The sequence below is a fragment of the Lynx rufus genome, unplaced genomic scaffold (assembly GCF_022079265.1).
Source record: "Lynx rufus isolate CCGP_SWC_20201006 ecotype Redwood Valley unplaced genomic scaffold, mLynRuf1.p SCAF_31, whole genome shotgun sequence".
NCBI lineage: Eukaryota > Metazoa > Chordata > Mammalia > Carnivora > Felidae > Lynx > Lynx rufus.
Window position 1 is genome coordinate 1,318,671 of NW_025814847.1, and position 22,426 is coordinate 1,341,096.

The following is a 22,426-nucleotide window of genomic DNA, read 5'->3' on the forward strand; positions in this document are numbered from 1 at the left end:
ACAGGAAATTATCAACCTCTTTGACCTTGGCCACAGCAACCACTTACTAGATATATTTCTGGAGGCAAGGGAAACAAAAGCCTCCCTCACTGGGACCTGAAGATAAAAAGCTTCTGCACAGTGAAGGAAACAATCAGCAAAACAAAAAGGCAACTGATGGAATGGGAGAAGATATTTGCAAATGACATATCAGATAAAAGTTAGTATCCAAAATCTAAAGAACTTATCAAACCAACACCCAAAAAAATAATCCAGTGAAGAAATGGGCAAAAGATATGAATAGACACATTTCCAGAGAAGACAATTCAGATGGTTAATAGACACATAAAAAGATGCTCAACATCACTCACGATCAGAGAAATACAAATCAAAACCACAACGGATACCACCTCACACCTGTCACAATGGCTAAAATTAACAACTCAGGAAACAACAGGTGTTGGCAAGGATGTGGAGAAAGGGGAACAGTTTGGTACTGTTGGTGGGAATGCAAACTGGTGCAGCCACTCTGGAAAACAGTACAGAGGTTCCTCGAAAAATTAAAAATAGAACTACCCTACAACCTAGCAATTGCACTATGAGGTATTTATCCAAAGAATACAAAAATGCTGATTTGAAGGGGCACATGCGCCCCAATGTTTATTGCAGTGCTGTTACAAATAGCCAAATTATGGAAAGAGCCCAAATGTCCATTGACTGATGAATGGAAAAAGAAGATGTGATACATATATGCAGTGGAGTATTACCTGGTAATCAAAAAGAATGAAATCTTGCTATTTGGAACAATGTGGATAGAACTAGAGTGTATTATGCTAAGTGAAATGAGTCAGAGAAAGACAGATACCTTATGATTTCACTCATATGTGGAACTTAAGAAACAAAACAGAGAAGAGAAGGGAAGGAGAAGGAGAAGGGAAGGAAAAATAAGACAAAAACAGAGAGGGAGGCAAACCATAAAAGATTCTTAAATACAGAAAACAAAGTAGGGGTTGCTGGAGGGGTGTCAGGTGGGGCGATGGCCTAAATGGGTGATGGGCATTAATGAGTGAGGGCACTTGTTGGGATGAGAACTGGGTGTTATATGTAAGTGACGAATCACTAAGTTCTACTCTTTTTTTTTTTTCCAACGTTTATTTATTTTTGGGACAGAGAGAGACAGAGCATGAACGGGGGAGGGGCAGAGAGAGAGGGAGACACAGAATCGGAAACCAGGCTCCAGGCTCTGAGCCATCAGCCCAGAGCCCGACGCGGGGCTCGAACTCACGGACCGCGAGATCGTGACCTGGCTGAAGTCGGACGCTTAACCGACTGCGCCACCCAGGCGCCCCATTAAGTTCTACTCTTGAAAACAATGCTACACTATATGTTAACTAACTTGAATTTAAAAAAATTAAAAAATAAGCAAAAAAATCATGATCATCTCAACAGACGCAGAAAAACCATTTGATAAAATTTAACATCCATTTATGATAAAAAAAATCTCAGCAAAGTGGGCATAGAGGGAAAATACCTCGAAATAATAAAGACCATTTATAAGCAACCCACAGCTGACATCATACTCAACAGTAAAAAGCTGAAAGCTTCTCCTCTAAGATCAGGAACAAGACAAGGATGCTCATTCTCACCATTTTTATTCAACATATTATTGGAAGTCCCAGCAACAGCTATCAGACAAGACGGAGAAATAAAAGGCATCCAAATTAGAAAAGAAGCAACACTGTCACTATTTGCATAGATGTAGAAAATCCTAAAGATTCCACCAAAAAGCTATTAGCACTAATAAATGAATTCAGTAAAGTTGCAGAATACAAAATAAATACACACAAATCTGTTGCATTTCTATACACTAATAAGGAACTATCAGAAAGAGAAATTAAGAAACCAATCCTATTTATAATCACGTCTAAAAGCATAAAATACCTAGGAATAAATTTAACCAAGGAGGCAAAAGACCTATACACTGCAGACTCTAAAACATTGATAAAAAGAACTGAAGAAGACACAAATAAATGGAAAGATGTATTGTGCTCATCGATTGTTAAAATGTCCATGCTACCCAAAGCAATCTACAGATTCCGTGCAAGCCCTATCAAAATACTGATGGTATTTTTCCCAGAACTAGAAAAAATAATGCTAAAATTTGTATGGAACCACAAAAGTCCCTGAAGAGCCAAAGCAAATTGAGGAAAAACAAAGTGAGAGACATAATGCTCACTGATTTCAAATGATACTACAAAGCTACAGTCATCAAAACAGTATAGTACTCGCACAAAAATAGACAGAGGGCAGTGGAACAGAATAGAGAGCCCAGAAATAAACCCACGCTTTGTCAAGTTAATCTTTGACTAAGGAGGCAAGGACATACAATGGGGAGAAGACATTTCTTCTCTTCCATCTCTGTTCCATCTCTTCAATAAACCGTGCTGGGAAACTGGACAGCTACCTGTAAAAGAATGAAACTGGACCACTTTCTTATATCATACACAAAAATAAACTCAAAATGGATTAACGACTTAAGTGTACAACCAGAAACCATAAAACTCCTAAAGGAAAACACAGGTAGTCAGCTCTGGGTCATTAGTCTCAGCAATGTTTTTTGGGGTGTGTCTCCTCCAGCCAGGGCAACAAAAACAAAAGAGTTTGACTACATCAAACTAGAAAACTGCACAGCAAAGGAAACCATCAACAAAATGAAAAAGAAACCTACAGGGAGAAGATACTTGCAAATGATGTAACTGATAAGTGGCGAATATGCAACATATATAAAGAACTCGTACAACTCAATACGTAAAAGATACGAACAATCTAATTTAAAAATGGGCAGAGGACCTGAACAGACATTTCTCCAGAGAAGACATCCCGATGGCCAACAGACACATGAAAAGATGCTCAGCATCACTCATCATCAGCGAAACGCAAATCAGAACCACAACGAGATACCACCTCACACCCGGTTGGAAGGGCCTTCTCAAAAAGAGAAGAAACAGCCAATGTTGGCGAAGACGCAGAGAAAAGGAAATCTTCATGTACGGTCGGTGGGAATGCAGACTGGTGCAGCCGCTGTGGATGACCCTGTAGGATGACCATCCTCAAAAAATTGAAAATAGAAAGACCTTACAGTCCAGCAATTCCACTTCTGGGTATTTATCTGAAGAAAACCAACACGTTAACTTGAAAAGATACATGCAACGCTATGTTTATTGCAGGATTATTTACAAGAGCCAAACTATGGAAGCAACCTAAGTGTCCACTGACAGAGGAAGGGACAAAGAAGCTGTGGTATATATACCCACTGGAGTCTTACTCAGCCATAAAAAGAAGGGACTCTTGCCATTTGTGACAACATGGATGGACCTGGGGAGCATCATGAAATAAGTCAGAGAAAGGCAAACGCAGCGCGTTTTCACTTACGTTTGAAATCTGAAAACTGAAACAAATGAACCAGGCCAACAACAAACCTGAAACAGAAAAAAACTCAGAAAGACAGAGAAGCGTCCGGTGGCCGCCAGAGGGGGAGGAGGTGGGCAAGATGGGGAAGGGGACTAAAAGGCACAAACTTGAAGTTATAGAATAAATACGACAGGGGTACCATGTGCGGCACGGGGGATCCAGTTAACAGTTTGTAACAACTCGGTGTGGCAACCACAGATGGTGATCACTTCATAATGTCTAGGACTGGTGACTCCCTAGGTCGTGCACCTGAAACTAGTATAATTTTGTTTGTCAACTACTCTTCAATTTGTTAATTTTTATTTTTGAGAGGGGGGTGGGTGGTGATGAGCAGGGGAGGGGCGGAGAGAGAGAGGGAGAGAGACAATCTCCAGCAGGCTCTGTGCTGTCAGTGCAGAGGCCGACGGGGGGGTTCCATCTCACAAACTGTGAAATCATGACCTGAGCCGAAGTTGAGAGTCGGACGCCCAACCGACTGAGCCATCCAGGCACTCCCACTTCAGTTTTAAAAGTGGTGGTGGGGGGTGCTTAAACCTCAGTGTCCCCATCACTCAGGGTCAGCCGTGAGGGACGGTGGCTGTTGAGGACCAGAAGGTCAGTCCCACTCATAGGAGGTTGGGGGAGAGAACCACAGCCCAGATTAGGGGCAGCTCTGGGTGCAGAGACAGCGTGTTGGGCCCTGAAACCACCCATCTGAGCTTAAATCCTCGCTCTGGACCCCAACCCGCTGAGGGCCGGGCTGCGATTGCAACCTCTGTGCATGTCCGGGTCCTTACCTCCGGTGGATGCATGGTTACCCTTGCATCGTAGGGTTGTTGTGAAGGTTCCGTGAGACAAAAACGTGAGAGGCCCTTGGTGCTGCCGGAGCTTTCTGTGGCCGTGGAGCTGTTCTCTGGGCTGTCTGACCAGAGAGGGAGCCAGCCCGGAAGCCTTGAGCCCCCGACCCTGCCTCCCCCGTCGGCTTTTACTAGCGCGTCCCAGAGAGGTGGGGTGATGTGTGCGAAGGTACTCAGCCACGAAGGCTGCCAGGATCCGGGCCGCATCCCTGGCTGCGACCGGAGGCCCAAGGCAAGACCCGGAGCCATTTCCTGAGTCTGAAAAACAGCAAGCTGCAGAAAGGGGTCGAAAGCCTAGTCCTTAGGACAGAAGCTGGGTAGACCAGGAGTCGATGAGGGTGGAACCGGACGGAGGACAGAGGTCCGAGCTGGTCTGTAGGGGGAGGACTCACCGGGAGGCATCTGGTCACCACACTCTCCCTCCCCGCCTTGCTCTCCTTCCTTCTAACAGCAGCGGGAGAGAGGCCCAGAGGCCCGTGGAGAGAGCGTGTCAGGTCTGCAGCGACCCCTTGTGGCCACATGGACAGCAGGGAACTCGTCCTGGAAGGTGGCTCGCCACCCACCCGGATCGTTCAGCTCTTGGTCAGTGCGCAGCCCAGCCCTGCCTGGGAAGCTCGGGAAGAGACGGGCTTATACTCGGTACAATCTTTGTACTTCTTTACCTTTTTTTTTTTTTAACGTTTATTTATTTTTTGAGAGACAGAGAGAGACAGAGCGGGGGAGGGGCAGGGAGCTAGAAGGAGTCACAGATTCCGAAACAGGCTCTGGGCTCTGAGCTGTCAGCACAGAGCCCGACGTGGGGCTCGAACCCACAAACTGCAAGATGGTGGCCTGAGCCGAAGTGGGGCTGAGCCACCAGGTGCCCCTTTCAGTAGTTCCTAAATGCCTCCGTTATTCTATTTTGTCACAATGCATCATGATTGTTTCATTGCCTTTCTCGACTTCTAGGCCGTGACCTCCTCAGAGGCGAGGCTAAGTCTACTTCCTGTCGGTGTCTCCAGGCCGCGCACGCTATGAGCTTCTAGACACATCGAAGTGTAACTGTCAGGAGTTCTGGAATCAGAAAGATTTGGGCTCTAATCTAGATTCTGCCCCTTCTTAAGTAGGGGACCCCGGGCTGCGACTTAGTGTCACTGACCTCCGCTGTGCCACGGGTCAGATTTCTAGTATCACGGGGGGGATTACATTTCCACACACACAGCATCTGGACTCCCGTCCCTCCGCCTGAGAGTGAATTCTGCCCCCACGTGTTCTTAGGCGCCGTGGACTTCCAGGACCACACTAACTCTCTGTCTAGGCCTATCTGGCGGGCAGGTTCCCGCTGTGTTTGCTTGTGTGTTCCCATTGTCACCGCAGACGACCCCGTCCGTCCTTAAACACGGGGCACGGGGACACCGGGACGCCTGTCCTGTTTTCCTCCCCATTCCCTGGCTACTCCTTCCCGCGCTCTCAGCCTCCCTCCTCTGGGAGCTTTAGATGAGTTCTACAGACCCAGGCCCCAGGGCCCTTGCTCTCTCTATGTTCTCTCCCTAGCTATTCTCATCTGTGACCATGGGTCTGAATGATGGCCTCTAAGGCAAGAGTCCCAAATGTGTCTTTCCAGAGAAGGCGGTAACCCCCTGTTTCGGGGCTTGAACCAACTTACCTGGGGGCTAAGCTGTAATGGGCGTGCAGGACTTGAAGAGTAAGGACGTGCCGATGGGATTCACACGGAGGCGGATCTCGGGGTGGCGATTCAAAGGAGCAACGCAGGCTAAGTGGGCCTCCTGCCAAAGAAAGTGACCGTCCCCTCCCGTCACGGAGGAAGGAATACGGGTGGTGAATTATTTGGTTGCCAGGCTAACTCAGAGTCAACCAAGCGCCTTTATGTCGGAAAATCTCGCCTAAGATCCACTAGCATAGAAATACACACAGTGCCGTGCTTCCCGATGCGTCTGGCTGCGTGGCACCTGGAGAAAATCGCATTTCAACGGAACACCGGGTGACGGGATATCACGCGTGGGGGGCGCGGAGGCTCCTTAAACTCCACGTGTCAAGACCGCGCCCAGCCTCTGCCTCCCAGCCTGGTTCTTTCCTGATGCTTCCTGCGTTGGTCGGTCAGCAGCACCACTCACAACCCTGCTGTGCAAGTCAGAAACCTGCCGTCACCACTCTGATTTGCCCCAAAGTGCAAATTAGCTCAGCAAAAATGTTCCCATGAATGGCACCTTTGGGATAGCAGCTATCGTGTGTGTGTGTGTGTGTGTGTGTGTGTGTGTGTGTGTGGAGAGAGAGAGAGAGAGCACACGCTTTGTACTTCTGTTGTTCGTACTTTCCCCACCGCCTGCCCCCACTGCCAGTCTGGCTAAAATCCTGGTAACGTCCCAGATTTCAGTTTATAGAACATTCTCACACGACCCCAGCCTGACCGCTGTGCCCCACCCAGGCTGGGTCAGGTGCACACACATCCTGTCCCCGCTCTTAGCACGTCCATCCCGCATGCGTGGCCTCTCGCACGCATGTCCCCAGGACTGCCGGCTTGCGGAGGGCATGGCCGTGTTTGTCTCGTGCTTTTCTGTACCCTCAGCGTCTGGCACGGAGCGTGACTGCGGGTGGAGACTGAGATGGGAAGCCGACCCCGGGGGGCCCTGCTCCCGTGCAGGTGCGGTGGGAGGGCTGCTAACTGGGGTCTCACGGGCTCTCCTTCAGGCCTTCCCACCCTCTCCTTCTCTTATTCCCAAATCAGTGGATCTTAGGTGAGATTCCCCGGCATAAGGGTGCTTGGCTGACCCTGAGTGAACCTAGCATCCAAACAATTCAGTACCTTTGCTCCTCGCTGGTGGTTCTGCCAGTCTGCAGCTTCTGTCCCTGCTCTGCTGCCCGTCGTGCATGCCCGTGACATTCTTCCCTGCCCGTGTGGTCCTGGCAGCACGTGACTGGTGTTCAGGTGTGCTCCAGGGAGGACAGCCCGGACCCGAAGCCTCGGGTCACCAACAACAGACTTAGAAAGTAGGTCGGGCACCCGGGTGGCTCAGTCCGTTAAGCTTCCGACTCCTGATATCCGTTCAGGTCATGATCTCATGGTTTGTGAGTTCAAGCCCCGCCTCTGGCTCCGCGATGGCCTGCTTGGGATTCTCGCGCTCTCTCCCCTTCTCTCTCTGCTCCTCCCCCCTCCCAAAATAAATAAAAAGAAAGAAAGTAGGGAGGAGCCCTGCCCAGAAAGGGCTGGGAATGGACGGAGCTGCATTCTTCCCTGGAGATGGGAGAAGAAAAGCATACATAATTCAAGCGATGAACTGGATTGTTTTGGGTTCTCTGTTTACCACCGTCAAACATCATCTATTTCACACATTTATACAAAATGCATAAAATAGGTCAGACTTCATGTTTCGCGGTTTGCTCATTTTCTCCTCCAGGTCCCTGGGCCGACGCGGCCCCCACATGGAAGCGGAAAGGCCGGAAGCCGTGCGTGCTTTGAGGCGGCGGATGAAGGGTTTCACACGCTGGGCCCCGGGCTGGATGCCGGTGGGCAGGCACAAGCTGTCAAGAGGCCGGGAGATATTTGGGAAGGAGCGTGGCATTCGGGGTCAGACAGGAACCCCAGCTCGGCTGCATCCGTAGAACTTGGATCTCATCCTCCTCCCTCCCGCCACCCGTCCCTCTCGGTGCTGATGTGCGGGGGCGCCCAGACGTCATCCCCGCTGAGACAGCCTCTCCCTTGGCCTCACTCGCTCCTTCCAGCTCCCACCCCACCTCACTCCTCCCTTCGCTGCCCGGCTTCCCCAGGGTGGCCCACGTCTACCGTGTCCTCTGCTGGAGTCACGCCCCGTCCCGTCGTGGAGGGTCTGGCTCCGCTGGCCACACCTCTCAACTGACTGTGCCCCGGTCCCAAGGCTTTAAACAATGCGTGGTGGCCCCCAAATCCCTGACCGACCGACCTCGCGGGTGGACTTCAGGCTGGAATATACGGGAAGCCTCTCCCCCTCCCCTTGGGTAGCTCTCGGACACCTGCTGCGCCCTGTCCTTCTTGGTGGCAGTGGACCAAGACGCCCACCGCCCTTTGCAGCACCCCTGCCCCCCTCCTCCTCGGTGGCCTCGCCTCAGCAGACACCGCCAGCAATGACTCCAACAGAAACTCCGGGGTCACCTTGATCTCGCCCCCAGTTCCACTGGCTCCTCTCCAAAGTGTGCCTCAGACCCCCCCTTTCTCTCCCCGTCCTCGCCGGCCCTGCCTCCGGGGACCCTCCACGGTCTTTGCCTACGCTGCTGTGAAAGCCTCTTAAATTCTCTTCCCGGACTCTGCTCTGGCCTCCCGTGCGTGTCACACACAGAAGAAAGAAGTGACCTACCCAGAACATAAACAGACACAATGTCAACACGCCTCTGCTTAAAACTCCCACTGTGCCTCCACCTCCAGAGCATCAAACATACCCCTTTGTGTCATGCCCCGCAGGCTGGACCCTGTCTGCCTCTCAGGCCTCCTGTGAGGCTGCAGCCTTCTCTGTCCGTGCGTCCGTGCGGGGGGTGAGGGGTGTGTGTCCTTCAGTTCTTCGAACAACTTCCAGCTCCTTCCTCCTCGGGGCCTCCTCTTTGCTCTTCCCTTCGCCTCTGGGCTCTGCCGTGTGTGCGCACAATGGCATCGAACATTCTGGAAGGCAGAGCAGGTGACACAGACACCTGGGTACCCACCATCCAGCTCTATTACTTTAAATACAGTAATACAGAATCAGCCGAGGCTCCGCCCCCACCCCCGCTGTGCCTTCCGGAAGTCACCCCTGAATTTGGTATCTGTCGTTGCCCTCTCTATTTTTGTACTTTCACGACACGTATTTGTCCCTCAACTATATCTAGTGTTTGGGGCACATGTAAAGTTGATGCAAATGATATTTTATTGTGGGAGGATCGGGTATGGCTCGGGAGATGGGTCCGCGCTGACGCACGTGGCTCTAGCTGTCACCGCCACCTTGGCCCTCATTTCATCGGATACCTACGTCTAACTTCATTGATTCTCCTAATGATGGATAGCGGTGACAGTTTTCGATTTTTGGCCATCTTAACCGCAGCTGCCAAGAACATTTGTACACATCTCCTTTGGCACGTATTTGAGTTTCCCTAGGGTAGACCCTTAAAAGCAGCCTTTCAGAAGAAAAGCGGACGCGCCCCTCCAACTTGGCCAGGCGGCCCCCAGGTGTTCATCCCCGCGGTTGCACCTGCCGGGGCCTGGGCGCCGTCGGGGCTGCCGCGCTCGGACGCGCCGCCAGGGGGCGCAACGACGCGCGCCGCCGCCGCCTGGGCCGCGCCTGCACCTGCTGGTGCCCCACGGAGGGTCCGATCCCAGAGAAGCAATAGCGGGCGCTCTGTGGCCCCGGGTCGCTGAGGGGGGAGGGGGGGATGTGGCCTTAATCCTTCTTTCAACCAACTCTTTTCGAAAGTGAAAGCAATACAGAACAAAAACTTCCCCACCTTGAACTAAAACTGTAAAGGACCCAGGATGTGAAAACACACATTTGTGTGCTTCACACCCGGAAAGTACAATGCCAGCATCTTAACGTGTATGTTTGCTTCAGATGTTTTCTTTTTAGGAAATTTAACATTCCAGGGTTTGCTTGGAGTTCTCCTCCCTAGTCCTTCACTTAAACTCTCCCCCACACCCCACCCCTCCAGCAGGCAGCTAAGCCCCTGGGTTTGAGCAGTGGCTTAACCAAAGCATTAATTTCATAACACAGGTATGTATCCATAAGCAATTATATAGTAGTGTTTGCCTTTATTCACACAAATGGTTCTGTACCTAATATTCTGCAAGCTTCTTTCTTTAAAAAAAATTTTTTTTTTAACGTTTATTTATTTTTGAGACAGAGAGAGACAGAGCATGAACGGGGGAGAGTCAGAGAGAGAGGGAGACACAGAATCCGAAACAGGCTCCAGGCTCTGAGCTGTCAGCACAGAGCCTGACGCGGGGCTTGAACTCACGGACCCCGCGATCATGACCTGAGCTGAAGTTGGCCGCTTAACCGACTGAGCCACCCAGGCGCCCCCATAACTAAGTACTTTTGTTCAAAACCCTTTATCACTCTAGGCCTCAGATTAAAGTTCTTTTCAATTCTAAACTTCTATAACCTAATCCTTCTCTGATTAACCGCTTTCTCCCCAACACCTGTTGTTCCAGGCTTTCTCATTTAACTCCAACCCACTTACATGTATGTCTCTAATAGGACTATAGTTATATCAAGCACATATTATAGGTATTTCGCCTGGCTTTATACTATTATTATTTTTTTAATGTTTATTTATTTTTGAGACAGAGAGAGACAGAGCATGAACGGGGGAGAGTCAGAGAGAGAGGGAGACACAGAATCCGAAACAGGCTCCAGGCTCCGAGCTGTCAGCACAGAGCCCGACGCGGGGCTCAAACTCACGGACCACGAGATCATGACCCGAGCCGAAGTCGGACGCTTAACCGACTGAGCCACCCAGGCGCCCCCGCAAGCTTCTTTCTTACACACCCAACACTGGTCCCACGGCATAGCCACGTCCACGCCTGTGTACTCAGTTCAGTGTTCATCCGTTCTCCTAACGACATATTTTAAAATTGTTTTCAGGTTTTGGCCATTTAAACAATGCTGTATATACACTCCGTGAGGGTGGAGATTTTCGTGTTTTGTTCACGCTCGGTTTTGAGCTCCTAGAAGCGTGCGATATGCTAGGTGCTCAGCACATCTGTATCGAGATTAATGAATAAACGAACAGCCTCACACGTTTCTAGGCTCACATGCAGAATTTGCCCAGAATATACATACCGACGTGAAGTGGCTGGAATTTCCAGGTGAGCTGGCCACATGACTCTCTGAAGAGTACTGGAGCAATTTACATACCCCCCAGCAACCTGTAAGCTCCCGTTCTCCCAGTCGTGCTAACTCTGGTGCTTTGAGATTTGGTGTATGTGTGTCCAGCTTGACCTATATAAACTCATATCTTATTGCCGCTTTAGTTTGCGCTCCCCTAATTCCTTTCCAACCCCCCCCCGCCATGATTTCCTCTGTGGCTTTTGGGTTATCACATGAGCAGAAGTGGATTGGGGCGGGTTGAAGGTCAGTCACCCTCAAGCTCTCAAGGGTGCAGCCTGACGCCTGCATCGTGGGCCTGGAGGTCTCTCCACACATCCCCAGCCTCCTTCCCTTCCCGGAGGGTTTTGAGTGCACCTGCCAGGCCAGACCCAGGACCCGCAGGGCTGAGGAGTAAAGTGTGCAGACTTAGGCTCCCGTGCGGGGCAGGAGAGGGCTCCCTGGGTGCCCGTGCTGGTCTGTTCTTCTCCAGGCCTCCGGGTGGGGCCCAGGGGTGCTCTGGTGTTCACAGCTGCCTCGACTCCACTGAGAATCTGCGTGTGCGCTGGGGGCGGGGGCGGCCTTTGGACCCCCCGCACTGCCCCTCCTTGGCACCCACCGTGCCCTGAACCTGTGGGAGAACATACCATCTGGTCTGTCTGTTCGTCTATACTTGACAAATTGACCACCACTTGACAAAAGGAAGAAAGTATGAAGGTCAGGGGACAGACATCACGGGAGGGGTGGGGAGCAGGGGAAACTTTGAGCTCACGGGGCACCCTTGGCCTTGGGGCACTAGGGAGACACGCCAGGGCACTGGACTGAATGCAGAATTGGGGCCACCACCGCTGCGGACCTTAGAATAGGGTCAGTTGGCTTAGGGCAGCGGCCCGAGATTTAAAACGCGACACCAGCGACTTGGCCAGGGCCGTGGCTGCGCGGGAGCGGGTGCCAGCCGCCGTGGGAAAGACACGCATCTCTAGCACGCGGGCGCGACACTCGCTTGAGGTCCTTTCGCATTTGAAAAGCATTAAAAATCATAACCCGCAAGCCCAGAGGCTGGAACAACCCCTTTACTTTCTCTGGCAACGCGTTAACGTCATTAACTTTCAGCAAGCGGGGAAAGCGGGTTCTTACTTAACTCGCATCTTCTGAAACGTCGTCAGGATCAGCAGCCGTGAGGCCTTGTCTCTCCTTGGCAGGCGTGAAATCACAAAGCACCGCAGCGCCGCCCGGCGACGGGGCCCTGCTGTCGCGCGGAGCCCGGCGGGGTGGCCTCTGCTCCGAGGCCTGTGGCGCCTGCGCACTGGCGATCGGATGCAACCCACCCAGACCCTCCGGCAGGAGTGTCGGCGGCCCCTTCACCGAGCGGATCTACCCACGTGTGTTCCGCCGCCCGCTGGGGGCGCCTCGGCGCCAGTCGGCTCCCTGTGCGCCGCCCTGTACCCATCTTTGCGTCACACTTCGGGGCACGCGTGCCACGGATCCGCCACTAGATTATATGCCCTGGATTATTCTTCCCGGTTCTGCGTCTCGGGGCAGGTACCCGGTCAGTCGGTTGCCACGTGTTTACGGAGCACCCGGGTTCCAGGCATTGTGCTGGGCGCCGGCAGCATGGCGAGGTCCCGACACTCTAGTAGGAGAGAGAGACAATGAAAGGAATCATAGGTGAGCAAGGGCCCGTGAGGGAGAAGGACAGATGCTTCGGGAATATGTGTGAGCGTATGTGGGGGGCGCTTGGAAACCTTTTCCCAAGAAACGGTTTTAAACCCAGACCAAGGGCGGGGGCGGGGGCGGGTGGTGGGAGCTGGGCACAGTTGGGGACAAAGCCTCGCTGGCGGAGGGAACAGCACCCCCCAGGCTGTCATGGGCAGAGCGCGGGATACCTGGTCGTGCACCGGGCGGGGTCAGCTCAGCAGGCCGGGTGGCCCAAACCTTACGCATTCCCAAGGTCGTCAGGCCTGCCCCTCAACTGGCTCCTGTGAGGTGATCTCTGAGCTCTTGAAACATCCTGCCTCATAAGGACGTCTTTGGGCACCTGAGACCCGGGGCCGGGCAGAGGGTGTGTGCTAACAACGTGAGTGTGTGGACGCCGGGCTGCTTGGGGCCGGGCGGCCTCACTCTGCCCTCTGGGGCTGCAGACCAAGCGAGCGGCGAAGGTCAGTCATGCCAGGGCTGCGTGCCTTTGTGACTGCCCCCAGCAAAAGCCCTGGGCACTACTAAGGCTCCGGTGAACCTCGCCGTCAGGCAGCATTTATGCATTTTCACAATTCCGGGGGAGATTAAGTGTGCCCGTGTGATGCCATTGGAAGCTCATGCCTGGTTTCCCCGGGCTCTGTCCCTTGTGCCTTTCTCCTGTGCTGATCGTCATTTGTGTCCTCTCTCTGCAATAATATAATTGGTAATATGACAGCTTTTTTTGTGAGTCCTTCTAGCAAGAGTGGTCCTGGGGACCCCGAAAAGGACTGGATTCTTTGGGGCCTCGTAGATCAGGGTCAAGCGTGGCGTTGTTCTCTCTGTGCACTTGATCCCAGTGTGGTTACTTTATTCAATTCTACTCCACGCCCCAGGCTGCACCCAGCTCCAACCAGCCCTCACAACAGGTGCCTAAACACGCAAATTGGTGAATTTGCTTGGCGTGGGCCTGGGGAGCCCAGCGGCACAGAAGACGCACTGCAGGAGGTGAGCAGTGCCACACGTGGGGCATCTACAGTGGTTATTCCCCATCTGTCCCACCCTGGGTTTGGAGCAGACTCAGTACTCAGCACGCATCGCTGAGGAGGACACAGTGATGTCTTTAGTATAAAAGGCAGGGGGGGACACTCCAGAACTGTTTGTGGTGCTGAATCCCACATACCGAAAGCTCAGAGGTGACATCACCACTTTGTTTCGTGATCACATATCCAGGGTGACAGAGTGAGTCAAGGGAAAAATAGGGTGAGAGGGTGGCCGAAGCAATTCAGGGAATTTGTTGGCACAAAGGATTCGGTTTTCAAGGTTGCAAATAAGTCATCGACTTGAGGCATAGATGTGCACCAAGTGTTTCTCAGATTTCTGCTTGCTTGCACAAGCACAGGCCTTCTCGAGAGTACGCCTCGAGTCCATAATAGCGGAGACAAATTTTAAAGTAATGGAAGAGGTGCTTATGTGACTCACTTCTAAATCAATAGGGGACTATATTTTTGACGGTGCAGGAGGCTTGAGGCGGAAGCCGGCCGGGGTGGCGGCCGGTCAGGCAGGTCAACACTCCCAGGACAGAGCGGCGGTGCCCGTGGGTGGGGGGGGGGGGTGCGTGATCCCAGAGCTCCACCGGGAGCCTGTCGGTCCAAATACTTTGTTTCTGGGGAAACACGAGATGCTGCTGTGTGTTTTCTAATGAGAACAATGTCCCCTCTCCACGCCTGAGAGACAAGGCATTTACAGTTAGAGAAACCCAGGTTTGAGTCCTGATCTAGCTATGTGACTGGGCATGTTCTTCAAACTCTCTGGGCCTCAGTTTACTCATAACGTGCACTGGTCATTATCATGACCTTGTTCGTAGGGTTGCTCTGCGGATCGACTGCGATAATGTCTGTCGAGCACTTGGCATGGAGCCTGGCCCCCATTAAGGGCTCCAGTAACGACAACAAAGCCAGAAAGGAGATTCGAGTTTTCAATAAATCATCGGCTATTTTCAAGGGCTCAATGACATTCACATGTGCCTCCAGATCGTCCTGCTGGGCGAGGACATCACAAGCTCCGAGTCCTGTAGTGGCAGCTGTGACAGAGGTGACCTGATGACCGGCTTCCCTGTTCGGGACTTAAACGCTGGGGCTGCATTTTAAGGAACAGCCGCAGCTCGGATGCACTGGCTTCAGCGTCAGGTGCAGTTTGTTCTCTGACCTCCTCGGAGGATGGAGAGAGGGACGTCAGAGGTTGTGTTGAGACGGCCCTCGAGGCCGAGCTCTGACCATGAAGACAGACTGCCACGCGTGACTGGGGCTGGGGGGAGGTCGGGCAGCGGGAGCAGGGTCCCTGTTTGGTCCCAGCTCCGTCGCTGCAAATGTGGGCAAGCTAGCCAGCTCTGCACGCCTCAGTTTATCTATAAAAAGGGAAAAATACCTGATTCGCAGAGTGGTTGTAAGGAGAAGAAGGCATAACACGATGTGTGCAAAACAGCTGCTACGCGGTCGGTGCTTCATAAATGTGACGGTTCAGTCACGACGAAGCGTGAGATGCGTTCGTGGGCACTGATGCTGTTTCGCGACGCAACAGTCCCGTGAGACCAAATTCGTTTCCTTAGGAAAAATGGCAACGCAGACAGCAGAAGTTTTGGTCTGAGGCCCGGCGCAGGAGTGCGGTTCATCCTGGGAAATGGTCACGTGATTGGGGAGACCTGGGGGCCCCGGCACGAGGAGCGGACTCCCTTCACCAGGGGGAGGAGGGACCGCCCCGTGGGACAGGTCCCTACGCGGTGGGTGCAGGATACACGATGCAGACGGATCTCTGCAGCAGGAGGACGCATGTCCCCCCCCCCCCACCCCAGGGCGGGGACACATGGCCTGGGAAGAGCCCACGGAGAAGTACCCCCGTGGGGCTTGCGGCAGGCGAAGCCGGGGAGGAAGAACCAGGGAGGAGCGTCTCAGAGAGCGGCCCGTGCGCCTCCCGTCCCGATTCTGGTTGCTCGCGCATCCGAACAGCTTTCCGGGAGAGGAACCGAAACGGCGCCGGCCGCAGAACCCGAATGACGGGGACGGATGTCTTCCACTTAGAACAGCCTCCATCGGGCAGGGATGGCAAGCCGCCTGCCAGACCATAAACGTGAGCTTTAAAGACACGGGGGTGTGAGTCCACATCACTGCAGACGTTGAAAGTGAACGGTGTCTGTCACCATCTTGGAAAGCCACCCTGGGCAAGGGGGCGGGGCTGGGAGCGGGCAGCAGGAACCGCTGCAAGAGGGACGCGTTTGAGGGCGTCTGGCCCTTTCCCCCCCCTCGAGACGTGTGCGTCCACAGGAGAAATGCCCAAGCACGTTCCTATAGGGAACGAAAGCTCATGGTTGCCTCTGGTGCTTGCTGGGCTGAGGCACCGGTTCCCAACTGGGGCCAGTTTTGTCCTCCTGGGGGACATTTGGCAATGCCTGGAAGCATTCTCGAGGTCCCATTTTTTGGGGGGGGGGTAGGCACGCTGCCGGCATCTGGTGAGTGGAGAGGTCACGGATGTTGCTAAACACCATACGGCGCACAGATGGCCTCGCAACCAAGAAGCGTCAGCCCCAGATGCCAGCGGTGCTGAGCTGGAGGGACCCTGGTTTGAGGGGGGGCACAGGCTCCGTGTCGGCGGGGGTGGCCCGTTCCTCACACCCGCCATCTCAGTGAAGGTGGGACGGGGAAGGGAGGCCTGTAGCCCCTCCCTGGTGGTCACAGGAGAGGTGAGCAGGCCTCTGCTCCCAATCCCCAAATATCTGGGGGTGGGGGTGCGCCCAAAAGGCGCCTCAGGCTAACCTCCCCAGGTAGGTGGAAGGATACGGGCAGAGTTTTTCATCTCAAGTCAACTCTTACTTATTTAAAAACCGATTTCCTTAAGCACATAATTATATGTTTATTTCCCCGAGGAACTCTTGAGGCAGCAGAGATCTGCTTAAATTATGGGGACGGAGGCTGCATAGGGGGCTCTAATGGGGTTAGAAAAATGTTCCGTCTCCTCTGAAGGAGCCCCGGGAGGAAGGGAAGGGCAGGTTCCCCTCCTGCCGTCCAGAGGACAGGATGCAGGGGGGTGGGAGCGGAGGGCAGGAGTGTGAGGACTGGCTGTTCGACAGGGCACGGCAGGATCAGAGCAGACGTGAACCCTGGGGTGCAGCCTCGAGCCCCCACTTCCCCGTTCCCATCCTGGTAGGTGGAGGGGAGGGGTCCGGGGAGCAGGCCATCCACAGGCTTGCTCCCTTCACGCACGTGTGTGCACACACACACACGCACGCGCTCCCCTGTGGAAGGGGGCTCTGGCACACGCACACATGCACACACACACTCCCCTGTGGAAGGGGGCTCTGGCACACGCACGCACACACACACACACACTCCCCTGTGGAAGGGGGCTCTGGCACATGCACGCACGCACACACACACTCCCCTGTGGAAGGGGGCTCTGGCACACGCACGCGCACACACACACACACACTCCCCTGTGGAAGGGGGCTCTGGCACACGCACACACACACACACACACACACGCTCCCCTGTGGAAGGGGGCTCTGGCACACGCACACACACACACACACACACACACACACGCTCCCCTGTGGAAGGGGGCTCTGGCACACGCACACACACACACACACACTCCCCTGTGGAAGGGGGCTCTGGCACATGCACGCACGCACACACACGCTCCTCTGTGGAAGGGGGCTCTGGTGCACGTGGAGAAACAGGCCCAGGCTCCGGTGAGGCGGCAGGTGGAACAGGCGGCCGGGCTTCGGTGCATCGGTCTCCGGGCCGCTTCCGGCTCTGCCGCAGCCTGCGTGCCTGCAACTGTGGGTGCCTCTCACGCGCGGCCTGGCCGGGCTGGTGGGGACCCAGGGGGGCAGGATGAAGGACGGATTACTCGGCTCTGAGTCCTCAGCAGAGAGGGGCCCTTAGTTAGTCCGCTGCAGGACTGGAACTTAACGGCCTGTCTCCCTTCCGGAGACAGCGGCAAGACTCCAGCCGTAACACCGCGTGAGAGAGCAGAAAGATGGGTCAGGAGCGGGCGGCACGGGCCTGCCTCTGGCCTAGGCTATACGGGACGGGGTCCGCGGTGGGGGGGCTGGCCTCCTCTGTGTCCACTGCCTCTGGAAGGCAGGTCTGTCCCAGGGCCCCTGTCCCTGCTGCGGCCCTGTCCGCGCCCATCCCTGCAGGAGGTGGTGAGTCATCTCACTCATCTGGAGCCTCCGCACCTGACAAGGCCGGGGACGCACAGCACTGAGGACGCGGTTCAGGACCAACCTCTGCCTCGTACAGCCTGGCCTGCCACACAACAGGGGACGGGGATTCAGACAGAAGTTACAATAAAGAGTCCATGTGGCTGGTCTACCCCATTCATCCTGTGTCTCAAAGGCTCTGGGCCTTCTAGAATGGTCTCCAACCGGGAAGGGAAGGGAACATCAGAGAAACACGCTAAGAGTCATGGCCCCGCATCCCTTCATCTAACCATCAAATAGCCCTCTCCACACAACCGCCCAGGCTGGCTCGGTTCCAGCCTCCCTGGGCCTGGGGCTGGGGGACAGCGTCACAGGCAGGGGCTCACGGGGGAGCCCAGAAGCCCACGGCTGGTGAGAGACGCCTGGCCCTGGGGAACTGGCGATAGTAGTTATCTGTGTGCACAACACCCGGGCCTTCTCCGTCTCGAGAGGGTGGACAGGATGACACAGGGGGGGCATGCGGGCCCAGACTGAGGGGTTGTGTCCACAGGACGCTTCCGGCCTGTGAGCATCAGAGACCCCGGGCTCCTGGGGATCTGTGACCTGTTCGATGACCGGCTCCCCAGGAGAGACATCAAAGATTGTCAGGGAACAGACACATAGCGTCTCAGCATCTTTCAGGGGCTGAAGATGTGTGCTGTGGTCCCGGCCCACCCTTCCACTTTCTAGAAGCCTGGCCTTGGGCCTGGGCCTGAGCTACCTCACCCAAAGAACAGCGATGGCCCTGCTGTCATTCCTGGGTCACAGGGCTAGCGCGAGGCTCCAGTTAGTTGGCATGTGGGAATGCTTTGTAAACTGCACGGGGCTATGCACTGCGAGCTGGCTCTTTGAAGTTATTTATTCGGGGAAGCAGCGGAGGCCCCCCTGCCCCCCTGCAGTGCAGCCCCAGCCCTCTCTTTGGTCAAGGCCTGCCTGCAGGGAATGGCCACTCAGTCTCTTGAGCCAGCGGGAGGGCCTGGTGCTTCCAGTGCAGGTCAGGGCATGGGCCAGGCAGACGGGTGCCGGGGGCCCTTATTTAGTCCGCTGGTAGAACTGGAAGACGGCTTTCTCCTGTTCGTAGGTCTCGATGGAGCCGGGTCGAAGACGCCGGATTTCAGCAATGGCATCTCCCGCGGCCAGGCCCCTCTCTTTCACCAGGTAACAGGCCAGCATGGTGCCAGTGCGGCCAAAGCCCAGGGCACAGTGCACTCCCACAGCCTGCGAAGAAGCAGCTTGGTCGGGTGGAGCCTGGTGCCCTCCCTCCCCCCCTCGCCCTTCCCTTACACCCCTCCCTCTCCCTGCGGCTGCTGCTTCTGGGTGAGGCCCAGGACCTCACAGGCCGGCTCAGGCCCCTGGCTCAGGCTCTCAGGGGCCGGAGAAGTGACATCAAAGTCAGGGAGGGCTGTCCCGTCCCTCGTGGTTTGGAGGCTGCCAATCACACCCCAAGTAGCTGGTTCAAGAGCCGGGTTCCTGGCCTGCCGGCCCACAACCCTCTACCTGCGCTGTCCAGTGATACCCCCACCCCGGCCCGCCTCCCCCCTGTCCCGCCCCCCGCGGAGCGCGGAGCCGCTGCTCATCCGGATTGAGATATGACATAAAGTACAACCAGGTTTTGAAGACGTGGTACAAAAAAGTATTAAAATATCTCATGAAGAATTTATATTGATTATATGCTGAAACGGTAATATTTTTGACTTACTGGGTTAACCTACACCATCAAAACGAGTTTCCCCTCATTCTTCTTTACCTTTTCAAAATGTGGCTGCTAGAAACTTTAAAATTGCAAATGTGGCTCCGTTATATTTGGACTAAGTGTGGCTCCGGAGAGCGCTCACGAGCCACTGCCTTCCACCCGCATGTCGCCCCAGTGCGGCCACCCTTCTGCCTCTCAGCTCACAAAACTCATTGCTTCCCTGCGGGCCCTACCCCCCACTGCGCGCCTCCGCCCGTCTTCTCGTCCTGGCCCCTGGGCGCTCCCTCTGCTCCCCGAGTCCAGCGAAGTCCCTGCCTGCCCGGCCCCGCCCAGTCCCCCCGCAGGCTCCTCCCTGTCCCCCCGCTCACCCCCTGTAGGCTCCTCCCTGCCCTAGCCCCGCCCTGTCCCCGCCCAGTCCCCCGCGAGCCCCTCCCTGCCCGGCCCCGCCCTGCTCCCCGCTGACGCTTGCAGGCTCCTCGGTGCCCGGCCCCGCCCCGCCCCGCCCCGCGCAGGCCCCTCCCAGCCCCCCGCTGACCCCCGCAGGCCCCTCCCCGCCCGCTGACCTCCCCGCGCGCGTTGGCCTCGTCCACTATCCGCACGAAGCGGTCGATCTGCTCGGGGGCCGGTGGACAGAAGTCCGGGATGCGCAGCCGGTGCAGCGTGAGGCCGGGGCAGGTGTCGCTGTGCGGGGGCCCGCGCTCCGTCAGGGACACCAAGTGCCGCACGCCCCGGTCCAGCAGGAACTGGTAGTGCGCGGGCAGCCGCGGCAGCGCCAGACCCGCCAGCCGGCCCGGGAGCACCCACGAAAAGTTGGGGGGCTGCACCCCCATGGCGGCGGCAGGGCACGCGACCGCGCCAGCCGCTCGTCCCCCGCCCGCCCCCGGGGCCCGGCAGCACCCACCCGCGCCCTGGTACCACGTGGGCTCCGCGCCCCGCCCGGCGACGCCCCGTCCCGCCGCGGGGATTGGCCCACCCGCCTCGGGGGCGGGGCTGGGGCGCTGGACCGAGAAGACGGGCGCCGCGAGCCGGCCGCAGTCCGGGGCAAAGCGCTCGTTGATTGGTTGGGTAGCCGGTAATGGGCGGGATTGCCGCAGCGGTGCTCACGGGGATTGGTGCAGCTACTCAAACAGCCGGAGGCAAACCTAGAGCCCGGGATGAATTGCTTTCTGCGCACGACGCCACCCGGGGTCGGGCTCTGCTGCTCCCTGGCGGCCGGTGGCAGTTATTACACCAGTGTCCCCTGCCCCTGCAACCCCAGGGCCTGGCCTCATGGAGTCTTTCTTCACAGTGGACGCCTAGCAGATCTTCCGCTTCCGGGGAGGAACCCCTTCTATGATGACCGACTGGTCTCTTCAGTGACTTGGTGAACCCGTCCAGCTGGGGCGATCACCGCTGCGGGGACTCTTCTCATTTTCTATTGCTGGAATTCTTCAAAAAACTACGGGGCTGCCATCTGGTGCCCTGAAATCTTACCCGGGTAGGAATTAGAGTCCAATGATAATAACAACCCACAGCATAAGAATTACCGTTTATTGAGCATTTGCTACATGTCAGACAGTGTTCTAAGCACTTTACCTGTAGGAACTGATTTAATTGCCACAATAATCTTATGACGTGGGTAATCTAATGCACCCTGCTTTACAGGTGAGAAAACTGAGGCTCCAGAGAGGTTCAGGAATGCCACCGATATGACTAATGTCCGGGGATTTGAAACCAGACAGCCTGGCGCCGGCATCTTTATCGCCCCAGTTTTGTTTGCTCAAGTTAAATGAAAGGATGCTGCCTCTTCACATAACCATCCCCACACTCCCAAATCATCTGCGTGAAGCAAGTGCCGCACTTCTTAATTTCTTTTCATATTTCATGACTTCCAGGCTGAGTCACCCTCCGGTGGGGAGACCAGAGTTCATCAGCCTTGCTCGGAGAAGGTGGGGACCCAGCTCTGAGCACAGCGCCTTCCCTGTGATCTGACCCCCCCACATCCTCTTTTGGACAATGCGCTTGCTAGTGATGCAGACTAATTATAATCGTGAAAATAGTTAACCCTCCTTGAATTTGCTCATGTGCCAGGCCCTGTGCCAGGCGCTTTCTGGAAGAACAACACGCGGACGGTATTTTTATGTCCCTCTTGTACTTGAGTAATCTGGGGCTTAGACAAGTTGGTTAAGTTGGTCAAGGACACTCAACCAGTATGTGGCTGGGCTGGCTGAGCCGAGGCCTCCCTGAGCCCAAGCCCAGGACACTTAGCCATAAAGATGCGCTTCCCTCCCCCTGTCCCCTCCAGCCCCTGATACACACATTGGGCCATTGAAAGCTCTGGTTCCAGCAATATGGAAAGGAACTTTCTTCCCCCAAAGTTCAGAGGCTCTGCTGACCCTGCGGAAGATGCACTTACCGTTCACCCAGACAAGGCTGAACATTGCCTCCCCCTCGCTCGCTGGGTGCCATGAGCTGAGCCATTTCCCCTTTCCCCGCCTTCCCTGCAACCCGAGCCTTGATGAGGCCCTTCCTTTTGGCACTCACATTTCCCACCAACTCCTGATCACTCTTCTTGCCTATCCCCATCCATCCATCCCCTCCTTGCCTGCTGTGGCTCCCCAGGGCTTCTGGCTGCACTGACTGTGGAGAGAAGTCTCCAGGGCTCCTGGGGTTGAACATTTCTTGGTCCCCCTGTCTTGCTCTCCCATCTTTGCAGCCCTCACTCGTCAGAGGAAAACTTCCCACATCCCTCCCC

General features: G+C 55.2%; 2 protein-coding genes across 2 annotated transcripts in view; both read right to left on the reverse strand.

The window, feature by feature from the left end:
- FCRL6 (Fc receptor like 6) overlaps window positions 1-12,063 on the reverse strand; it is a 31,879-nt gene extending 19,816 nt beyond the window's left edge. The window contains exons 1-3 of the mRNA XM_047092618.1: window positions 11,998-12,063; window positions 9,476-9,638; window positions 4,460-4,544 (exon numbers count right to left, since the gene is read on the reverse strand). Coding sequence (XP_046948574.1) covers window positions 4,460-4,544; window positions 9,476-9,638; window positions 11,998-12,063 — 314 coding nt within the window. The remainder of the gene's footprint in view (window positions 1-4,459; window positions 4,545-9,475; window positions 9,639-11,997) is intronic.
- A 6,777-nt stretch (window positions 12,064-18,840) lies between these two features.
- On the reverse strand, window positions 18,841-20,588 carry DUSP23 (dual specificity phosphatase 23). The gene is made up of 2 exons (XM_047092905.1): window positions 20,256-20,588; window positions 18,841-19,217 (listed from the first exon to the last, which is right to left on the reverse strand). Exons 1-2 carry the CDS (start codon window positions 20,520-20,522, stop codon window positions 19,032-19,034), a joined length of 453 nt encoding a protein of 150 aa, XP_046948861.1. The 5' UTR covers window positions 20,523-20,588; the 3' UTR covers window positions 18,841-19,031.
- Window positions 20,589-22,426: the final 1,838 nt, after the last annotated feature.